The sequence below is a fragment of the Cucurbita moschata genome, unplaced genomic scaffold, assembly GCF_002738365.1.
Source record: "Cucurbita moschata cultivar Rifu unplaced genomic scaffold, Cmos_1.0 Cmo_Scf00033, whole genome shotgun sequence".
Classification (NCBI taxonomy): domain Eukaryota; kingdom Viridiplantae; phylum Streptophyta; class Magnoliopsida; order Cucurbitales; family Cucurbitaceae; genus Cucurbita; species Cucurbita moschata.
This window is the reverse complement of record NW_019268549.1, coordinates 693,880-715,196: the sequence shown is the minus strand read 5'-3', so window position 1 is coordinate 715,196 and position 21,317 is coordinate 693,880. Positions and strand designations below refer to the sequence as shown.

The 21,317-nt window shown below is 36.5% G+C and overlaps 3 protein-coding genes across 6 annotated transcripts; all 3 read left to right on the top strand.

Moving 5' to 3' along the window:
• Positions 1 to 24: 24 nt before the first annotated feature.
• LOC111430281 (short-chain dehydrogenase TIC 32, chloroplastic-like) lies at positions 25 to 5,416 on the top strand. 3 transcript variants are annotated; one of them, XR_002708306.1, is made up of 9 exons: positions 25 to 335; positions 1,752 to 1,983; positions 2,164 to 2,243; positions 2,925 to 3,078; positions 3,897 to 3,975; positions 4,273 to 4,357; positions 4,812 to 4,858; positions 4,992 to 5,208; positions 5,288 to 5,416. XR_002708306.1 is itself a non-coding variant. In XM_023066470.1 (8 exons), exons 1-8 carry the CDS (start codon positions 230 to 232, stop codon positions 5,148 to 5,150), a joined length of 942 nt encoding a protein of 313 aa, XP_022922238.1. In that variant the 5' UTR covers positions 25 to 229; the 3' UTR covers positions 5,151 to 5,416. The 3 variants fall into 3 exon arrangements, 2 of the variants coding, with proteins under 2 accessions (XP_022922238.1, XP_022922240.1); XM_023066470.1 differs by having other exon boundaries at positions 4,992 to 5,416; XM_023066472.1 differs by having other exon boundaries at positions 26 to 335; positions 4,276 to 4,357; positions 4,992 to 5,416.
• A 1,117-nt stretch (positions 5,417 to 6,533) lies between these two features.
• Positions 6,534 to 12,840, top strand: LOC111430279 (short-chain dehydrogenase TIC 32, chloroplastic-like). Its single transcript, XM_023066468.1, has 8 exons — positions 6,534 to 6,697; positions 8,117 to 8,348; positions 9,270 to 9,349; positions 9,469 to 9,622; positions 10,502 to 10,580; positions 11,010 to 11,094; positions 12,054 to 12,100; positions 12,573 to 12,840. The coding sequence occupies exons 1-8, from the start codon at positions 6,592 to 6,594 to the stop codon at positions 12,744 to 12,746; spliced, it is 957 nt and encodes a 318-aa protein (XP_022922236.1). The 5' UTR covers positions 6,534 to 6,591; the 3' UTR covers positions 12,747 to 12,840.
• Positions 12,841 to 13,442: 602 nt separating this feature from the next.
• On the top strand, positions 13,443 to 20,087 carry LOC111430274 (kinesin-like protein KIN-10C). Of its 2 annotated transcripts, XM_023066457.1 has the most exons (18): positions 13,444 to 13,794; positions 15,176 to 15,341; positions 15,493 to 15,693; positions 15,867 to 16,056; positions 16,159 to 16,367; positions 16,459 to 16,712; positions 16,817 to 16,862; positions 17,776 to 17,850; positions 17,984 to 18,043; positions 18,128 to 18,181; positions 18,269 to 18,341; positions 18,434 to 18,544; positions 18,632 to 18,924; positions 19,007 to 19,053; positions 19,219 to 19,240; positions 19,323 to 19,391; positions 19,730 to 19,768; positions 19,857 to 20,087. In XM_023066457.1, the coding sequence occupies exons 1-18, from the start codon at positions 13,586 to 13,588 to the stop codon at positions 19,902 to 19,904; spliced, it is 2,166 nt and encodes a 721-aa protein (XP_022922225.1). In that variant the 5' UTR covers positions 13,444 to 13,585; the 3' UTR covers positions 19,905 to 20,087. The 2 variants fall into 2 exon arrangements, with proteins under 2 accessions (XP_022922226.1, XP_022922225.1); XM_023066458.1 differs by lacking the exon at positions 17,984 to 18,043 and having other exon boundaries at positions 13,443 to 13,794.
• Positions 20,088 to 21,317: the final 1,230 nt, after the last annotated feature.

Below are 21,317 nucleotides of genomic sequence, written 5' to 3'. Positions count from 1 at the left end.
ATTATTACACCTTTAAGCCTCCTAAGTTGTGTGTTCTTGACTTGCCAATTAGTGCTAGTTTGTTGCGGGCACGAGTGCCATGTGAGGCGCCGTGGCAGAATGCATGGTTCTTATGAACCCCACAATTCGACCGTCGATGCTTGATCATTAAATGCTCAAAGTTGCAGACGGATTTGCAGATTAAGAAAACACCTGAGTGCGTCTTCAAATTCCATCTCGAATCGATTCAATGTGGTTATTAAGAAGAAAAGGACCCTCTGGATTTTCGTCCTCTTCCACTGCTGAGGAGGTTACAGACGGAATCGATGGTACTGGTCTCACCGCCATTGTTACAGGTCCTGATTTACTCTAAGCATCTATTCTTTTTGTATTTTTCTCTGAATTTTGAACTGCGTCTCATCCTAATTTTCTTTTACTTGTGCGCCTCCTTCAATTATGCATCTGAGTTTCTTGGATTTTCTTCAATTTACGAACATGATTTTGTGTTCGAAACTTGTGCGGCTTGCGTTTTTAATGCCTGTAACATATAGATCTTCTTCTTCTTATTCATCCTAGTGTTTCTAGGTCAAAATGTGATGAGTGATTCGATTCGGATTGAAGTTTATTTTTGGCTAAATTATATATATAAATCATGTGAACTTTGTACTTAGTTTAAAAAATGCACCATTCTAGTTCCAATTGTAGTTCCAGAGTGGAAATCCATTAGAATTGAAACACGATGACCTTATAACAGTGTGGCGGTATTTGGGCCCAAATTTTTGTTCGACATCATTATAAATCTCAATTTATTTTGAACACTTCTGAATTGAGTTTGGACTGTAGTAGTTTTGTTTGTTTTGCTATAAGTTTCTTGACAAGAATTTTAATAGTAAAGACGATCATTACATTTTTTAAACTACAAACACTGAATCAAAAGAAAATCTGAAAACTAAAACGTCATTGTTGGCAAACTATGGAGACTTAAAGAATGCGTTGACAAAAGAAAAATGTTGGGATGGCTTTTGACTTCAGGTTTCTATTGCTGTAAAAAGAGATTGAGGAAAGAAATTCTAACTGAAAGTTTGTTAAGTGGCATGAGCAAAGTTGTTTGGTTTTGTGAGGTCCCACATTGGTTGGAGTTGTTTGGTTTTGTGAGGTCCCACATTGGTTGGAGAGGGGAATGAAGTATTCTTTATAAGAATGTGGAGACCTCTCCCTAATAGACATGTTTTAAAACTGTGAGACTGACGGCAATATGTAACGGGCCAAAATGGACAATATTTGTTAGCGGTGAGCTTGGGCTGTTACAAATGGTATCAGAGTCAGACGCCGGGCGGTGTGCCAACGAGGATGTTGGGCTCCCAAGAAGGGTGGACTGTGAGATCCCACATTGGTTGGAGAGGGGGAATGAAACATTATTTGTAAGAGTGTGGAAATCTCTCCCTATTAGACGCATTTTAAAACCGTGAGGTTGACGGCGATATGTAAGAGGCCAAAGCGGGCAATATCTGTTAGCGGTGGGCTTGGGCTTGGGTTGTTACAGGTTTTTATTTTCTCTTGAAATGAAGGGTCTCCTACATGTTTTTCTAAGCACGGTTGGTGACTAGTTTTACCATTTAAATAAGCGCTCTCTTGGCTTGGTCTTCATTACTAAACGCAAGATTAATGCTGCAACCACATTTTTGCAGTTTTCTGAATTTTATTCCTTTTTTTTGCTTTGGAATCAAACATTGCTAGTTGCACTTACAAGCTAATCCTTGCTTATGTCACAGGAGCATCGAGCGGCATTGGCTCTGAAACTGCGCGTGTTCTTGCCTTACGTGGAGTTCATGTCATTATGGGTGTTAGGAATTTAGAAGCTGGTAGAAATGTCAAAGAAACCATTGTCAATGAGAATCCCTCTGCAAAAATTGATACCATGGAGTTGGATCTTAGCTCCATGGCATCTGTAAGAAAATTTGCCTCAGATTACCAGTCGTCCGGGTTTCCACTTAACATCCTCATGTAAGAATTGACAGGCATTACAGTGACATGTTAAGTAGTTTGTTTCTGTATTGATGCACAGCTGCTTACTTGCTCCTGCTAGTCGTGGATTTACTTGCCTTGATATATAGCTATATAATTGAAGATGTAGTACAAGTTAGTGACTTTTTTTTCATCTCTTTTCTTTTTATTTGGTGGAAGTAATAATGCAGGAATAATGGCTACCCCTTTTGGACTTTCAAAAGATAACATAGAACAGCAATTTGCAACAAACCACTTAGGTACGTTATATACTAGATTCTTCTTGTATAATGAAAACTTGTAATATATGTGAACTGGCAAGAAAATATATAGGATACACTTGAAACCATTGACTCATCAAGAGTTTGGTATATTGATACAGAAAACGACTAGGGCAATTTGATGTTGCATGATTTTACTGTTATTAAATATGGGTGAGTCCAACTTGTTATGCCTCGATATGAAAGGCTGAGAAAGTGAGGTTGTGGCCATGGGGAGATTAGGCCGTAGGCCTTGCTTAGCTTTAGGAACTTTGGTTTATTGCATTGATATTGTGGCTGCTACGATGAGAAAGTTTTATATCAACATTCATTGAAGTGGAGTTGGTTTTTTGGGCCTAATTGGAATGACTTTCTAAGAGTTTAATAAAGTGCTTTTAAGAACTTTAAAAGAAAGAAGTGTTTGTAAGCACTTTACGGGCTCTAATTCTCTGCTTGTACTGCTTGTAGCTTTTCTTGCATAATTTTTTGGATAATATACGTCTTATTGTCCTCCTTGGTCTTTATCTCTCATCATCATAACAACTAAGATCTCCTCCATTCAATTTTGAAAATAGAATTGATGGATAGTTCCCTAGTGTACAATAATTATAAGGAACCTAACTTATTGTGTTTCAGCTCATCATTATTCCTGACCCAATTTGATACTCCGAGTTTATGCAGGCCATTTCCTTTTGACGGATCTACTTTTGGAAAATATGAAGAAAACTGCTGTTGAAAGTGAGAAAGAAGGTAGAATTGTAAACGTCTCCTCAGAAGCTCATCGTTACACATATCCTGAAGGCATCCAATTCGATGGAATTAACGATGAATCAAGGTAAACTTTTTTAAGCGTGCAGAAATAAGAATGGAATGCCTTTTTATGGTTTGGGAAGCATTGTTTGAGAATAGGGAATTAAGTGGTTGGCGATGTTTTGCTTTCCTCCTACCTAAAGGAGGCTGATTTTCAATTCCTTGCATTGTCTGAAGACTGGAAACTGACAAGTAGTAACCCAGTTTGGGTATTGCTGCTTGCTGCCGTCTTTCTGTTCGCTCGGTTTTAAGCATATAACGATTTTGACGCATTCAATCTTCCCTCCATAAATATTGTTTAGAATAAGAATGTATGTATATAAAAAGATTAAATATAATCTAAACTATTAGCTTAAAACTTTTGGATTTAGTTGTAGCTACTAGGTTAACGACAGTAAAGAAGAAAGATAGATTAATTCCCCTTCACCTTCTTGAACGAGGTCGTATTCGTAGAGGAGGTCTAGACAGTGTCACTTTCTTTCGAATTGATATTGATACTCCACTTGTTGGGTTTTGTTGAAGAAAGTAATATCCAAACCAACCCAGAGCGGAGTATTACAAATAAATGAAGGATCAAATATTTACCTGACTTAAGCTGTAAGCTTTTGGGCTCAGTTCTAGTTTGATAAATATCACTCCGTCTTTCTTACTCGAACAAAAATGTGTAGATAAATTAATAATATGTCCCGAACTTTGCACAGGATGCTTAGGGTGGAATGTATAGTTCTAAACCTTGACCTTTGAGCATGCAAGGACATTGTTATTCTTTGAGTTTATCCTTCAACAGTCATTTACATTTGTTCATGTAAAAGTTTGATAGTTGTTTAAAATCTGTCATTGTAGGTACAATAAAATGCAGGCTTATGGCCAATCGAAGCTATCTAATATTCTGCATGCCAATGAACTTACGCGACGTTTCAAGGTACGGATACTTCTCTAGTTGATAGTGAAAACAAACAAAGCAAAAATGAGAAACAAGAAAGGTTGTATGGCATTAGATGATAAATTCGAATCCTTTCTTCATTGCCAAAACTTGGTTCATTTCATTATTACTTCTAGTTGCCCTGGGGGACATCCGATAAAGGGCATTTATATGCATTGAGCCGAGGAACTCATTTTTGTTGATTTTTTAATTTACAATTTCGTCATTTTTCCTGGTTTTGTTTACTAAGAATGGTTGTGGTAAACCATTTAAAATTGATGGTTTCTTCTTGTACAGGAAGAAGGAGTAAACATAACTGCGAACTCACTTCACCCGGGGATAATCACCACAAATCTTTTCCGCCACTTCAATTATGGCAATGGTAATAGCTTAGACATCAAACGTCAGAGTTTTTAAACACGGTTTCTAAACAGCCTAAGTCCACCGCTAGTAGATGTTGTCTTTTTTGTGCTTTCTTTTTCTAGATTCCTCTCAAAGTTTTTAAAACGCGTTTACTAGAGAGAGATTTTCACACCCCTGTAAAGAATGCTCCGTTCTCCTTTCCCCCACCCATGTGGGATTTTACAGTTTCGACTTATGAGTTTAATGTTTTCAAAATACACCTTTAGCTAAAAATTTAGATGTTTCCTTATCTCGTAAAGTCTCTCTCACTACCTGGTTCTTGTCTTTCTTGCTTCAGTTGACCATCTTTATCTTGCATTTTGATTGACAACTTCTTTCCACATATCTAAACTGCATTCAGCTCAGTAGATATCTCTCTTGAAACCATCTTCCTAGGAGTTTCCTAATCCAACAGCCCTTTGTTTTTCTTGCAGGTCTAGCAAACACAGTCGGCAAACTCATATTTAAAAATGTTCAACAGGTGAGCTTCATTCTCTGGCGTCTATTTTACATACGCTTACAAAAACTGAGATATTGTCACGAACAAGGACTTTGTAACTTTGACGAGATTGTGTGACATAACTTGGCTAATATTGAAGCGATTTGTTTTGCAGGGTGCAGCAACAACCTGCTATGTGGCATTGCATCCACAAGTAAAGGGAGTGAGTGGTGAATATTTTATGAACAGTAACCTACACAAGCCAACCCAACATGGCCAGGATGTTGATCTCGCTAAGAAACTTTGGGATTTTACGACTAACTTAATCAAATAATCCGATTCTCATTTCTCGTCCTAAGTGTGGAACTTGAACTTGGTCTAAAGAAATGTAATACAGTTAAACTATGTCGATTACAGTTGAACTATGTCTACTTTTTTTTCTCTATTTGTTATTATTACGGTGTTTCTACCTAGTTAGGTTGTGTTGTGCGTGTTTGTGGAGTATTACATTACAAATAGAAATGGTGTCCTAAAAAAAATAAGGTATTAAAGATTCAACCATTCTAGTTTGTTTTGGATTGGTAACGCATATGTATTCGTTGTATTCGTGCATTGTGGGAAGTTAGAAATTATCATTTCTATATTATATTATAATACTCTTTTATCACTAATAGATCAATTCATACTATAATTTTACATCGGTCACTAATAGACGTTATTATTGTTGACAAATAATTTGTACACCAATAGTCGATACATGTCATCAATTACTTTTTATTATTGATATAATATTTTTATGTTTGTTAGGACATCTTTATGTATTAGTGATATACCTCAATTATTGTGCTTATTAATGATGAGGTAGTCATTCATATGTTTATTAATGAATAACCTTGGTTTATGTACCTTTTGATCATCCTATATCGTTTTAAAGTCAAAAGATTAACCGCATATAAAATTGGAAATTGAGAGGTCGTTTAAGAATTTATACGGTCAAGAGTTTCGAAATTTATTAAACCCAAAATTTGAAGGTTAGGGTCTTACGGTAAAATTTTCAAAATTTAAGAATTTATTAGACACAATAATTTTCAAAATTAAAAAGCGAAATCTAATTTGAGTGTCTTTATTGTTCAAGTTTCGAAATAACACTCAAGAAAACTATTCATTTAATTATTTTATTGAGTGTCTTTATTGTTCAAGTCTCGAAATAAGCACCTAAGAAAATTATTCATTTAATTATTTTACAGTAGAAGTGAATAACTTTTACCCGGTAAGATTATGTTTCTTAGTCAAATTCTCAAAATGATATGCACGTTGAATTGGTCGCAAAAGTCAATTTGACTCGTGTAAATCAAAAGACAACCTCTCACGTGCAGATAACTCACTTATGATTAAGACCGAGTCGCATATAATTATCCTATAAAACATGAATCTTCTATTAACAAATTTATAAATAAGTTTATAAGTGTACATTTGAAGAAGTCTACATCGGCGTAAGAATTATTGCACGGGTGACCTTAATAAAATGGTCTAAATTTAATACTTAATGCATGAATTTAAAAAATGTTGGCATAAATTTTAATATTTTCATTTTTATGGTAAATAAATGATTAATTTTTTATTTTATTTTGTGCCTATTATATAAAACAAATTATTATTATTTATTTATTTGATCAAAATTAAAAGTTAGAATAATATTTTTAAATTTGAAAAACACATTGCATAGAAAATTTTAGTTGCGTGATACTGAGAAGATTGGATACAGGGAGAGGGGGATGTGGTTTCTTAGCAGGAAAGGCCCATCTGGGTTCTCCGCTTCTTCCACAGCTGAAGAAGTTACAGAAGGAATCGATGGGACTGGTCTCATCGCCATTGTTACAGGTCATTTAACTTCCTCCATTTCTCTATTGTCGAATTTATCGAACGAATTGCCCCATTTCTTATGAATTTTGTTTCTGTTACTCATTCCAGTTTCTTATCAGATTTCAATTAAGAGTAATATGGAGTTGAGGCGTGGCTATTTTGCTCTCTATTTTGTGTTTTTCTGATAGTTTTTCCTGCAGATTTCATTGTTCAAGGCCATCGTTTAGCTTAGAGCTTGCATATAGGGTTACTGGGTTTCATTGCTTTCATTGTTGATTGACCTAAGTTATATATTATTAGAAACCATGATCTTCCGTAATGGTATGATATTGTCCACTTTGAGCATAATCTCTCGTGGTTTTACTTTTGGTTATACAAAAAGCCTCGTACCAATGAATATGTATTCTTTACTTATAAACCCATGATCAACCCCTTAATTAGTCCACGTGGGACTCCTCTTCCAACAATCCTCCCCTCGAACAAAGTACACCATAGAGCTTCCCCTGAGGCCTATGGAGCCCTCGAACAGTCTCCCCTTAATCGAGACTCGACTCCTTCTCTGAAGCCCTTGAACAAAATACACCTTTTATTCGACACTTGAGTCACTTTTGACTACACTTTCGAGACTCATAATTTCTTTATTCGACATTTGAGGATTCTATTGACATGGAGAAGTTAAGTGCATGACTCTAATACTATGTTAAAAACCACGACCCTTCACAATGGTATGATATTGTCCATTTTAAGCATGGTTTTGCTTTTGGTTTACTCAAAATGTCTCATACCAATAGAGATGTATTCCTTACTTATAAACCCATGATCAACCCCTTAATTAGTCGATGTGGGACTCCTCTCCCAACAATCCTCCTCTCGAACAAAGTACACCATAGAGCCTCCCCTGAGGCCTATGAAGCCCTCTAACAACCGCCCCTTAATCGAGGCTCGACTCCTTCCCTGGAGCCCTTGAACAAAGTACACTCTTTATTCAACACTTTTGTCTACACCTTCGAGGCTCACAACTTCTTTTTCGACATTTGAGGATTCTATTGACATGACTAAGTTAAGAGCATGACTGATACCATGTTAAAAACCACGGCCCTTCACAATGTATGATATTCTCCACTTTGAGCATAGCATAGGCTCTCATGGTTTTGCTTTTGGTTTACCCGAAAGGCTTCATACTAATGGAGATGTATTCCTTACTTATAAACCCATGATCAACCCCTTAATAAGCCGATGTGAGACTCCTCTCCCAACAAGAATATATATTTACCGATAAAGAGTAAATTAATGGGTAGACAATGAGGGTAATGCTGAGGGGGTATAGTTAGCATCCTCTTTTGGTGTTGCCTTTGGTGCGTGATGAAAATTAGAGCTCAAATGTACATATTGAGTGCTTCCCTTTTTCTCATCATAAGGTCTTCTGCATTAACACAGGTGCATCAAGTGGCATTGGCAGTGAAACTGCTCGTGTCCTTGCATTGCGCGGTGTACGTGTCGTAATGGCTGTTAGGAATGTAGCAACTGGTAGGAAGGTCCAAGAAGCCATTGTCAAGGAAAACCCAACTGCCAAAGTTGATACCATGGAGTTGGACTTGAGCTCGATGGCATCTGTTCGGAATTTTGCATCAAATTTCAATTCCTCAGGTCTTCCACTGAACATTCTCGTGTAAGATGTGGATTCTATGTTACATTTGCTATCTGAATATATTAATCTTCTCATTCCATCAGCCAGCTTATTATCTTCATGTAGCATTCAGATCAAATGGCACTGTGTGGAATTATGTTGTTATTAACAAATAATATGAGTGATGTAAGAACATCTCTGTATTTTCCAAATATGATGCAGATGGCATCTCTAGTTTCTCATTGGTATCTCTGTATTGTTCCAGAAAAAATGAAATAAAGGATATGCTGGTGCTAGGATAGTTAGTATGAGTTGTACCTAACGTTAATAACATGAAAGAAGAAAGCTCCTTTGTTTAGATTACCTCAGTAGTCAAGGAAGGAACAGCCTACCGCTAGCAGATATTGTCCGCTTTGGCCCGTTACGTATCACAGTTTCAAAATGCGTCTACTAGGGAGAGATTTCCACACCCTTATAAGGAATGCTTCATTCCCTCTCCAACTGATGTAGGATCTCACAATCCACTCCCCTTGGGGGCTCAGTGTCCTTGCTGGCACACCGCCCAGTGTCCTCGTTGGCACACCGCCTAGTGTCTGACTTTGATACCATTTGTAACAGCCAAAATCCACTGCTAACAGATATTGTCCGCTTTGGCCCGTTACGTATCGCCGTCAGCCTCACGGTAGGGGAGAGGTTTCCACATTCTTATAAGGAATGCTTCATTCCCCTCTCCAACCAACGTGGGATCTCACAAGAACCTACCATTTTTGTATTTGTGGTTTCTCTAATTCAAGTTGTCCTTTCATTTAATCTACGGAGCAAGACTAATTTCTTTCATATGTCCTTGCCTAAGTGCTTGTATATGTGCATTTATGCCTAACCTATTAGTAAAAAGGGGAGAAAACTGAACACTTACACCATTAGTAGTTACCTTCTATATAGCGACACTGTTTTGTTCTACAGTAATAATGCAGGAGTCATGGCCTCCCCGTTCTTGCTCTCGAAGGACAAGATAGAGTTGCAGTTTGCAACAAACCATGTGGGTACGTACATCAATAGAGAAGGACTGATTGTTACTCTCTTTTGTAGTGGATGATAGAAAATTGACAGTCTAGTCATTTTTGACCTATGGTGTCCTAATACTTGATAGTTCTCTCTGCAGGACATTTTCTTTTGACAAATCTGTTGTTGGAGACATTGAAAAAGACAGCAACAGAAAGCAAAAAAGAAGGAAGGATTGTCAATGTCTCATCGCGACGACACCAATTTTCGTATCGTGAAGGCATCCGATTTGACAAAATCAATGATCCATCAGGGTTCTCTTTCTTTCACCCTTTGCTATAATTCCTTTTCTCCCAGCATAAGCTAATGCATGGTTCCTTCGGGGCGTATTGGTCAGTTTTCATTAGAGGTTTGTGAGGAGTCGGAGGGACGTGTTAGGAATCACGACCCTCCACAATGGTATGATATTGTCCTCTTTGAGCATAAACTCTCGTGGCTTTACTTTTGGTTTCCCAAAAGGCCTTATACCAATGGAGATGTATTTTTGACTTATAAACCCATGATTATCTTTTTAATTAGCCGATGTGGGGCTCCCCACCAACTATCCTCCCCTTGTTCAAAGTATACCATAGAGCCTCCTCTGAGGCCTATGGAGCCCTCGAACAACCTCCCCTTAATTGAGGCTTGACTCTTTTCTTTGGAACCCTCGAACAAAGTACACCTTTGTTCGACACTTGAGTCACTTTTTTACTACACCTTCGAAACTCACTACTTCTTTGTTCGACATTTGAGGGTCTATTGACATGACTAAGTTAAGGGCATGACTCTAATACCATGTTAGGAATCACAACCCTCAACAATGGTATGATATTGTCCACTTTGAGCATAAACTCTCATGGCTTTGCTTTCGGTCTCCCCAAAAGGCCTCATACCACTGAAGATGTATTTCTTACTTATAAACTCATGATCATCTCCTTAATTAGCCAACGTGGGACTCCTCATCAACAATCCTCATCAGGACGTCCACACCATCAAATATGATGATTATTTCCTTGTTACTTTATGACTTATAACCCCAAATTGAAGAAATTAAGAATCAAATTCCTGCATATAATCATTGCTATGCTATGGTTGTAGTGAATATAGTGACAAATTTGAACCATATAATCTCTACTGACATTCATTCTATACAGCTATAATGGTCTTTCTGCATATGGTCAATCAAAGCTTGCTAATATTTTGCATGCTTCCGAACTCGCAAGACAGCTGAAGGTTTGTGACATGTTTGTCGAACTCTCTCTTTAATATAATTTTTATAAATTTAGGCACAAAAAATGATGCAATTGGAATGATGCACCGTCCTCCTCGGTCGCATCATAGAATTCCTCTATATTGGCCCACACGTGGTCGGATGGACGCCGCTTTGCTTGTCTCGACGTGAGGATCACAACTTACTCTCTTCATAATATGGTTGTGACATTCTCCCCCACTTAAATTAGTCATCGTCCTCGATGACTTTCTAGGGGATAATCGCATCGTGGATTGTGACATTAGGCACGGTTATATTAAGGTTTTATGATAGAGTAGTTTAACACTTACATTGAACCAGATTTTGGTGTTGTTTCTGCCATTTTCTCCTTGGTTTAGGAGCGGAGTGTAAACGGACAATATTACTGAGCAATCGTTTACTTCTTAAAACAGGAAGAAGGGGTGAATATAACTGCAAATTCACTACATCCTGGAGCCATTCCTACTAACCTATTTCGTTATCACGGCCTCATCAACGGTATCAAATCTTCTACCTCGCCATTATCGTCGTCTGATCGGTTTCATAAAGCTCTGCATTCAGCTGATTTTTCTTATGTTTTAGAGCATTTGACTACTGTGATTCTTGGTGATAACAACATGGTTTTAGAATCTTCAAGGACTTTTTGCCCGTTTCTCAATATGATTTGTTGCATTATTACCTTTTTTTTTTTTTTTTTTTTTGTCTAATTGTTCCCGTGTCAAGTTTGTGAGATCTCACATCGGTTGGAGAGGGAAACAAAACATTCTTTATAAGGGTGTGGAAACCTCTCCCTAGCAGACGTGTTCTAAAAACTTTGAGGGGAAGCCCAAAAAGGAAAGCCCAAAGAGGACATGTGATGTCCCATATTGGTTGGGGAGGAGAACAAACCACCATTTATAAGGGGTGGAAACCTTCCCCTAGTAGACGCATTTTATAGCCTTGAGGGGAAGCCCGAAAGGGAAAGCCCAGAGAGGACAATATCTGCTAACAGTGGATCTGGGCTGTTACAAATGGTATCAGAGCTAGATACCGGATGATGTGTCAGCCTTCTCGCTGTTCTCCGAATGGAGGTAGACACGACGCGGTGTGCCAGTAAGGACGTTGGGCCCCTAGAGGGGTGGATTTGGGGGCGGTCCCACATTGATTGGAGGAAGGAAAGAGTGCCAACGAGGATGCTGGGCCCCGAAGGGGGGTGGATTGTGATGTCCCACATTGGTTGAGGAGGAGAACAAACCACCATTTATAAGGGTGTGGAAACCTTCTCCTAGCAGACGCATTTTAAAGCCTCGAGGGGAAGCCCGAAAGGGAAAGCCCAAAGAGGACAATATCTGCTAGCGGTGGATCTGGGCTGTTACAGGACAATATCTGCTAGTGGTGGGCTCGGGCGGTTACAAAGTTGCTGCTCCATGTCTTAATAAACATACTTTTCATTTGTTTTTGTCCCAAATTTCATGCAGGTTTTCTTGGCCTTGTGGGTAAACATGTCATGAAGAATGTACAGCAGGTAATGATCTAGTTCAGAAAATCTATATACACAAATTTATAGGCCTCTCCCTTTTGATTGTTTATTAAATCAACTTGATTTAAGCTTCTGCTAGGGTTTCTTTTTTTCTATTCTTGACCCCTTTTTTTTTTATTGAGGCCCCTCATGGTAAAATGTCGTTCTTTATTCTCATTCATTGTAGGGATGAAATTAACTCTCACCAAAAATTTTACTTCAACTTTACCTGAGCGATTTTCGGGTTCAGTTAACAGCCCCAGATGCTTGTGTTTATTAACTCGAAAAGTCTAACACAGGTTTCATTTAAAACATACTAAGTTCTTACGTACTAAATTATTACGTTCGTTCTTATATGAGAATAGTTACATTATCTATTTAAGCTTTTTAATTAGACAATTAAAGAGTAATCGATATTCCATCACGATCGATATGTTTTACAATGACGAAACAATTGTAATTATCGTCCTGCTTTCAGGGAGCAGCGACGACATGCTATGTTGCATTACATCCGCAAATGAAAGGTATCAGTGGCCAGTATTTTGCTGATGGGAACGTTGCCAAAGCAAGCTCACAAGCTAATGATAGTGAATTGGCAAAGAAACTGTGGGACTTCACCCAAAAGTTGATATCCACCGCTTCAGAAAGTTGATATCAGTGCTTCAGAAAGTTGATATCAATGCTTCAAACTTGTTTAAGAGCTCATGTTCTATAACAATCTTCTCCTAATGTTAAGATCTTCTCCTAATGTTATCTTCCATTTTTTTTTTCATAGTTCAAAAGTGTTCTAAAATTGAGAACCCGGAAGTATAGTCTTCATTGTTAGTCATATAACAAACAATATCTACTCGTGATGAGCTTAAGTTGTTACAGACACTGTATATTCGAATGAGAAACGAAAGGGAAAAGGAGTAAAAGAAAAGAGAAACAATACCCTGGTGGCGATGTCAGACGAAAAATCTCCAAAGAAACAGAGCAAGAAAAAAACGTCTCTTTATTCCGTTCAGTTGTTTATTATTTAAAAAATACAATAATAATAATAATAATAGAAATTGAAAACTTAACCGACGGTGTAAATTGATAAATATATTTATTCAATTTTTTGAGGTTTAAATCGATAAAATTGAAAGTTTAGGGTAAAAATTCATAAACTTACCAAATTTGGGATTATGAATAAATTTTCCCTAATGTTTTGAAATTTTCCAAATTAAGGAGTTTAACATTTCATTGGGCCAAACGAGGCCCGATTCATGACCCGACCCGTTTCGATCATCACTAGTGAAGGAGCGTCACAGCACAACCAGCGCCAATAAATCAAATTTTGAAACGCCCAACGGCTACTTTATTTCTTCCCCGAATTATAATTTCAGACACCAAAGCACAAAATCAGTCTCGCTTCTCTCTCTCTCTCTCTCTCTCTCTCTTCTCTCTTCAATTTACATCCGAATTCAGTTTCTTTCCCAAATTCATCCTTCCGGAACCCTAATTTCCATGGATTCGTCTGCGAAAGTCGAGTCGAAGCTCAGAAGAGTTCCCAAGGGTTTCAACGAGGCGCGGAAGGTGCGGGTGGTCGCAAGGATTAAAAGCTTTGCTGATCAGGTACTAGATGGAGGTTCTATGGCGTCGTGGATCTCTGTGAACAAGCCTGACGGAGATGCTTCTGACTCTGTAACCATCTCTTTCGGAGGTCAACCAGTGAGGTGATTGCTTTTCTTTTTTTTTTTTCTTGTTTTTTTTTTAATTTGTTGTGGACTCTGTGATTTGTGATAGTCGGGAATCGATTGGGGAAGTACTGAGAAAAAGAAGAAACTAAATTCAGTAAGAATGATTTTGTTATTATGTGCGAAATGGGAAGTATCCAAATTGTGGTTTATGCTGATCATTATTACTTCTTTCTACCTCCAAATTGTAAAGTTAATCAAGGGGAGATAAGTTGTATGGACTATTACGTTTCTGGGAACTACTTGGAAAGTTTGTAAAATTTGACCTATGGGGAGGCTTTTTCCTCAATGAAATTTGTTCCAGTAAATAACGGGGAAAGAAATTGTCATTATTGACTATTACGTTTCTGATGTTTGTTTTTGTGAAAGAAAATACTAAATATAATATGATCGTAACTTCCATCAAGTCTACAATCAATCCATTATGGACTATTACTTTTCTGAGACTTCTTGGGAAGTTTGTTAACTGACATGTGGAAGCTTTTTCTTATTAAGAAGCTTATTGATATAATATATAGTTTTAATATTATAGTAATTTAATATTGCACATTAAATTCTAATTTAATATTTATACTGTTATAGTTATCTAAAATAGATTAACAATACTTTAAAGTCTTAAAGATGCCCTAGAAATAGTGAGATTATGTATATATTTTTCTCTCTTTTTTAAAAAATCTATTTTTGCATTCATTTGGAAGAAAAAAGGTAAAGATTTGCTTTCTAGATTGTCAAACTACCAAAAAGAATATTTGGATAGAAGTGTTAAATTGGTAAGAATATATCACAGTGCGGTTGTAATCTCAAGAACCCATGATAGAGGGAGCGGACAAAAAATGACTAGACAGTTGCTGCATAATATACTCTGTAATTTGGGTATACCAGGATTACATCAATAGAAACAGTCCCTCACTGTCTTTTGTCATTTTAGCTTCTTACCTTTTTCAACATCCTAACCGAAGCTTATCATTCTATGATTTCTTAAAGATTCCCCTGCAACACATTTTTCATGATTATTCTTTAGTTTCCTCATCGTTCTTATAAATTTGTTTGGTCGGTGGAATTGAAACTGCCAAAATCAATATTTTGGAATGTGTTTCAGTGTAAAGTTGAGTTTGGCCTACTCAGCAATCCAGACTTCCTGGGTATTGAAAGCCTATCATTGTCCTATGCTGACTGGCAGCAAAGCAATATGTCGTTAGGAAAAAAAAAACGAGCTAGAGACAACAACAGGATAGGATCATCCTCCTTAAAAAAGGGAAAGAAAAGATCTAGACAGTTTAATTCAAATTGTTGAATGCAAAGCTTAATTAGTACTTCCTGCATCTTCTTGGCGGAATAAGACGATTCTTTCACTTTGCAGTCGTAAGGAGACTTATGAAGTAGATTATTGCTATGAGCAGAATGAAGACACTGAAAAAATATTTGCAAAAGAGGTGGAACCTCTGATTTCTGGAGTCTTTGATGGTCATCATGCAACCGTTATTGCATATGGTGCAAGAGGCACTGGAAAAACTTCTACGATTCAGGTGCAACTTTGAACACGTGTCTCTGTTTTCTATTATTTCGTATTATCTCTAACTTGGTTTCCTATAAGTATTCATTACTTTGCTCTACCAATTGCTGTCATCTTCATCTTTTAATTTACTTGGCGTACTAATTAGACCATACATTTTGCAGGGTACTATTGAGAAACCGGGTTTGGCATCATTATCCATGAATGAATTACTTTTAATGGCCAAAGAAAAAGGGAAGTCAATTTTCATATCGTACTATGAAGTTCATGTGGACCGTGTTTATGATTTACTGGATCCGAAACGACCAACAGTTTTAGTATTGGATAACGGTCATGGCAAAATACAACTTAAGGGACTTTCGCAGGCAAGTTACTCCGTTTTTGCCTTTGTATCCAAAAGTTTTAAGCTAATCCTCACGTTTTAAGCTTCATAGTTACTCCCTTCTATGAAGCTTTGTATCCAAAAGCTTGGCCTTCAATATTATTTACCTTGTATGTTGAAATTTTCTAATCCTCACGTTGTTTATTTGTTGTTCAGATTCCAGTGAAATCCTTGTCAGACTTCTACGAACTATATTTGGGTTCTAGTTCACGTAAACAAGGGCAAAAGATTGCAAATGAATCCCCTCACAGAAGCCACCGGGGCTTGATAGTGCATATTTCATCTACTAATGAGGCTGCTTCGGATATTCGTTCTGTTGCCAAGATGAATTTTGTTGACATGGCTGGTATAGTTAAATTTATGAGGCCGGTCAAAGAATTATAGGAAAAAGTACTTCAATTACATTTTATACTTGGTTTAACCTTTTATCTTGCTACTCCTATATCAGGTTATGAAGATGCGAGAAGGAAAAGTACTGATGGCACTAGCCTCGTCGAAAATAGTAAAATTAACAAGTTCACATACGCCTTGCTAAATGTTGCTTCTGCGTTGAATTCTAACGATAACCATGTGCCATATCGAGAAAGTAAGCTTACACGCATTCTGCAAGAATCCATGGGTGGAACGCAAAGCAAAATTTTGATGATTTCTTGCTTGGTATGAGGTTTTAATTGAGTTTTAGATCTTTCCTTTTTCTCACACGTTCTACATGACCGTCCTTGTTTTCACAATTATTTTTTCATTACAGAATTCATCATTTTGCCAAGACTCCATCTACATGGCTAACTTGGCGGCTAGATCTTGTCAAGTAACCAAGCGGGTTGCTTCGGATACCATTAGGAAAATGAAGAGTTCTACAAATTCTGTGGTGCATTCATCGCTTAGAAACCAGATACCTAAAAGCGTTTCTGCAACTGTAAAGAAGCAGACCATCTCCCGATCTTATTTTTCTGAAAAGAAGGCAAGCGTTAGTACAGCCTCTTCCTATACAATAAAAGGAAGGTATGAAGAGAAGATCAATATATAGAAATTAGAACTGAACCTGAATGGATATTTATATGAATGTTTACTAATTTGTATATCTTCTTTTTATTCCCAATTTGAAGGAAGTTGTTTGAAGATGCAACAAGTCATTTGGGAAAACGGGACAAGGTATCCATCTTCTTTTGTTGTTAAGATACTATGCAATGATATTGAATTGCTTTCATTTCTTTTAAATAGTAATTTTACCGTTGACATTCTGTTATTGAATATGATATGAATGGAGGAAATTTGAAGGAAGTAGATTCTATTGAGGAAATTTTGTCTAACTCAATTACTATGGTGGTTCAAGATTCCAACATCACAAAATATAGCTCCACTACATTGAGCAATGGAACATTTACACAAAGCTAGGTACCAAATGTTTGGAATATGATCGAAGTCTCATATTGACTAGATAAGAGGAAGATTCTTAGTATATAAGTGAGAACAACTACCTCCAATGATTTAAACCTATATGTATGAATGAAACATAAAAACAGCATCTTACTCTGCTAACCTAACTCCACAAAACTTACTTCACTAACTCCTAATATAGCAAGCTAACCGACTCAAAGTATCTCCTATCATCAACAAACTAGGATCCTGGCCTAATTCAAAACTACTAAAAATAGACTTGCAGACTTGAGTTAACTAACATTTTCTTATTTGACTTCTTTCTTCAATCTACTCACTGATCAAATTTGACTAGCTTGTTTGTGCATCTACAAAGAAGTGGTTTTGGTTTTTCTTTTTAGTTCTTTACAAACGCTGCTCGTGACTTTCTCTTAGTTTTGCACCAAAAACAAGGACATTAACCTGTATGACAAATGTCAGAGTCATGTCATGTCAACAGTTTAAAACGTAAATGCATGAAGAGGCAAGCATTTTATGATGGAACATACTTAACATGATAAATTCAAGAAGTCAATAGGAGGAATCTAGAAATTTTTCTTTAACTTGTGCCTGTCTTTTTTGTGACATTCCTTCCACGCCCCCTCCCGAATGTCTTAGAGATGTGTTCCTCATTTTTATCTCTTTCTAGGAAATTCAATTGCCAAGCGCATCTTCTGATTGTGTACCTCTGAAGTATGAAGAAGCTACTTCGGTTGTGGACCAGGTAGTTAACTGACCGAGTTATATAGTCCAACCAGATATTTTGTTCATGCACAACAATAGAATTATTTTTATTCCCTCCCCATCCCCGACCCCTTCAATCTAATGCATGACGAACTTAATACTATCCCTGCTAGGCAAATCCATTGCCGTGTTCTCTAAAGCCTGAAGAAGAATGTACTTCTGCATTGGAAAAGGCAAGTAAATATATTTCCAGGCTCTATAATGCGAAGAACACATACCTTATTGTTTTTTCATTAAAGATATTTTGTATTTCTCAGGAATTCTCTGCCGCAGGAATTTCCAGTGCAGTAGAAACTACCTTAGCGCCAAAGGTGATCATCTATTGTTGTAGTAAACTGTATAATCAAACTGTACGGAAGTGTTATGATATCTTACACATTTATTTTTTGTTTATATAGGATGTTTCGAATAGCAATCATGATCCTGGAAGAATCATTGATGGCATGAATGCATTATCTGCCACTGGAGATGGTATGATAATCTTGTACCGAAGTGTATGTTAGGGGTGGGTTGCCCGTTCGATGTGTATATACGTAAATTATATATTTTTCAACTGATTATAGGTCCAAACATGAATGACGGAAACAACTGTTCGATGATCAATATTGTTGATGAACTTCCTGTGGAAAGCACACCTGGCATGACAAGTAGAACTAGTCTGTCTGTTGTTCAAAGTAGGAAGCAGCAATATAATCAGCTTTTCTGGTTCTGTTGATAAACATACTTTTATGTTTTACGTGAAATTCTTGTTTATGTTACAGGTTCAGACCTGGACAAGGAAAACAATGGTTGTAGTACGATCAATGAAGATAAATCTCCTCCACTAAGTGCACAATTACAAGCATTATCCAACAATTGGAGATCAGTTTGTTCTTCCACACGGGCGTGCTTAAAGGTCTCTGATAATAATGCTCCCTATGGCCTAGTCTTTACTGATGTTACAGAACCACAAACTCCAACCATGGAACGGAGTTTGCGTGTCTACAATGAACAAGATGTTGTAAATCCATCCACTCCTTGGGAAACATTCAGCCAGCGCAGTACCGGTGTGAAGGTTAGATTTTTTGACAATGTTCTATAAATTTGTTCATCCCATGGCCTTTTAAATATAATTCTCGACTTTTTTGGTTCTTCAGAAGTCACTTGTGGAAGATTATCTGAGGCTTCTAAACACAGCTAGCAAGTAAGTTGATGTTTTAAGTTGCTTCTATGTGATACATTCCTTTGCTTAATCTTACAATATTAGTAAGACTGTATCCATAGGCTGTACTCGAAAGTATTTTGTTGTATCTTCTAAATCCATGTTTGACAAGCTTCTTTTCTTTGTTCTATTATCCTCTCTTCACAGGGAAGAGCTGAAAAAATTGAAAGTAAGTATCTTTTACAATTGTCTTTTCAACTCCTGATCATTGTTGCCCTTTAAAAGATTTTAAGGAAAATTTTTTACTCCAGGGAATTGGAGAGAAGAGAGCAACATCAATTATTGAATTTCGTGCAGAATCGCCTCAGCCTTTTAGAAGTGTGAGTCCCCCCTCCCCCACACGAATGGATTTCGAGATTTAATCAAGTCTTATCTTTGTGCCAAGATTGTTATCAAACGACCAATATAATCCATCAACCATCAACTATTCAATGCTGCTGTTAGTTCACAAATTCACATGATGTTTTCTTCTGTGTGCCTCACTCCCACATGAATTGGTTTTGAGATTTAATCAAGTCTTATCTTTGTGCCATGATATCATTTTTTGTTCTAAAAAACCAAATTGTTATCAAACGACGAATATATTACATCAATTATTCGATGCTGTTAATTCACAGACTTACATGAGATTTTCTTTCTGTGTGCCTCGTTTGAACAGCTCGATGATTTAATGGAGATCGGTCTATCAGCAAAGCAGGTAGTTTCTCCAATCCTCTTTCTTCAATTGCAGGACAAAGAAAAAAGCACTTGCAGAGCTTTAATAGTGGCTATTTTGGTGTATACAGATTAAGGAAATGATGAAAAAGGAAGTTGCTGGGCGATTATTCAACTAGGAGCCCAAAGGGAACTGAAGAATCTCTCCCTTTCTATGGAGAATTGCTGCGATTATGAGATGATATAATTAACCTGAAACTGTCAACGCATACTGTTGAGTAGTTTGCCCTCCTAATTAAAATTATTGTGAACTGGTGGTACCTGCCATACTGGTGTCTGTGTAGTTTGGTGTGTATATATATATACATACATATATACAGAAATTGATTTCATTTGGATAAATCTAAAATTAGGTATTTTGAAGTTATTTTTCATGGAAATTGATTAAATAATAATAATAATACTAAGAAATAATATGTATGTTGATTTGTTTGATTGTTTTTTAAAAATTAAATGTATACGTATCCAACAATAAAGTGTAGCCATGTAGTATGAAACCTATTGGAATTTGAAACAAGTGTGGATAATAATTTATCATAAATTATTTAAAATTATCATCCTGTTTTTAAGGATTAATAACATTTTTTTCACCTAAAAATTATTTTTAAACATTTAGAAAGTAATTGTAATCGTAGACCATGAGTAAAAAAAAGTATTCAAATGATGATCAAAACCTAAAGATCTCAATTTTAAAAGATTATAGACAAAAACATTGATGAAAGGTCGTGTTGACGTATAATTCTTTGATTTTCCACAAAGTGAAGACGAAAGGTATAACTTGTACAAATCTTTCCATTTTCCAATTCGATCCGATCCATTCGGTCAAACTGCATACATTTCTGAAACACCTCTAACAGAGGGATAAATAGTCAATTTTAAAATTACTTATTGTCAACCTCTTTCATATATGAATCTACGAGGGGAAGAACTTGCATTAGTATCTCAATTTCAATTCAAACATGGATTTGATTCACACTCCATGTTCTGAAAAATATTTACCATCCGAAAAGAGGAAAAACCGAGCCTTTGTCTAAAGAAATGCCTTGAGAAAGGACAAATGTATAGAACCTTTCCATCTTTATCTAAAGAAATGCCTTGAGAAAGGGCAAATGTATAGAACCTTTCTAAAAGAATTATAAATACAAATTCATACGAAAATTAACAAATAAGCATTTCATCATTTTTAATTTTACATCCACATTCACGATATTTTAATGATACTTTTGTCACATTTCATCACATTTTCGATTGCATAACGAAAATTTTCATGTCATTCATAAAAATATTAAAATGACAACAAAAATATTAGCTAGGGCTGACACAACACATCCATAGATTACATGAATGAATAAATTGAAGGTTTGTTTTTTGCGAATAAGATGTCATCTCAAAGGCAAAGCTGAAAAGGCCAACCAAATTGGGATGATCCTATAATAACAATAGGTTTGATTTCACTTGTTCAGTCAACTCTGTTGGGTTTTCAAAATTTTTATTCGAGATTAATCAAGCAGCCAATCTGGTTGAGCATAGTT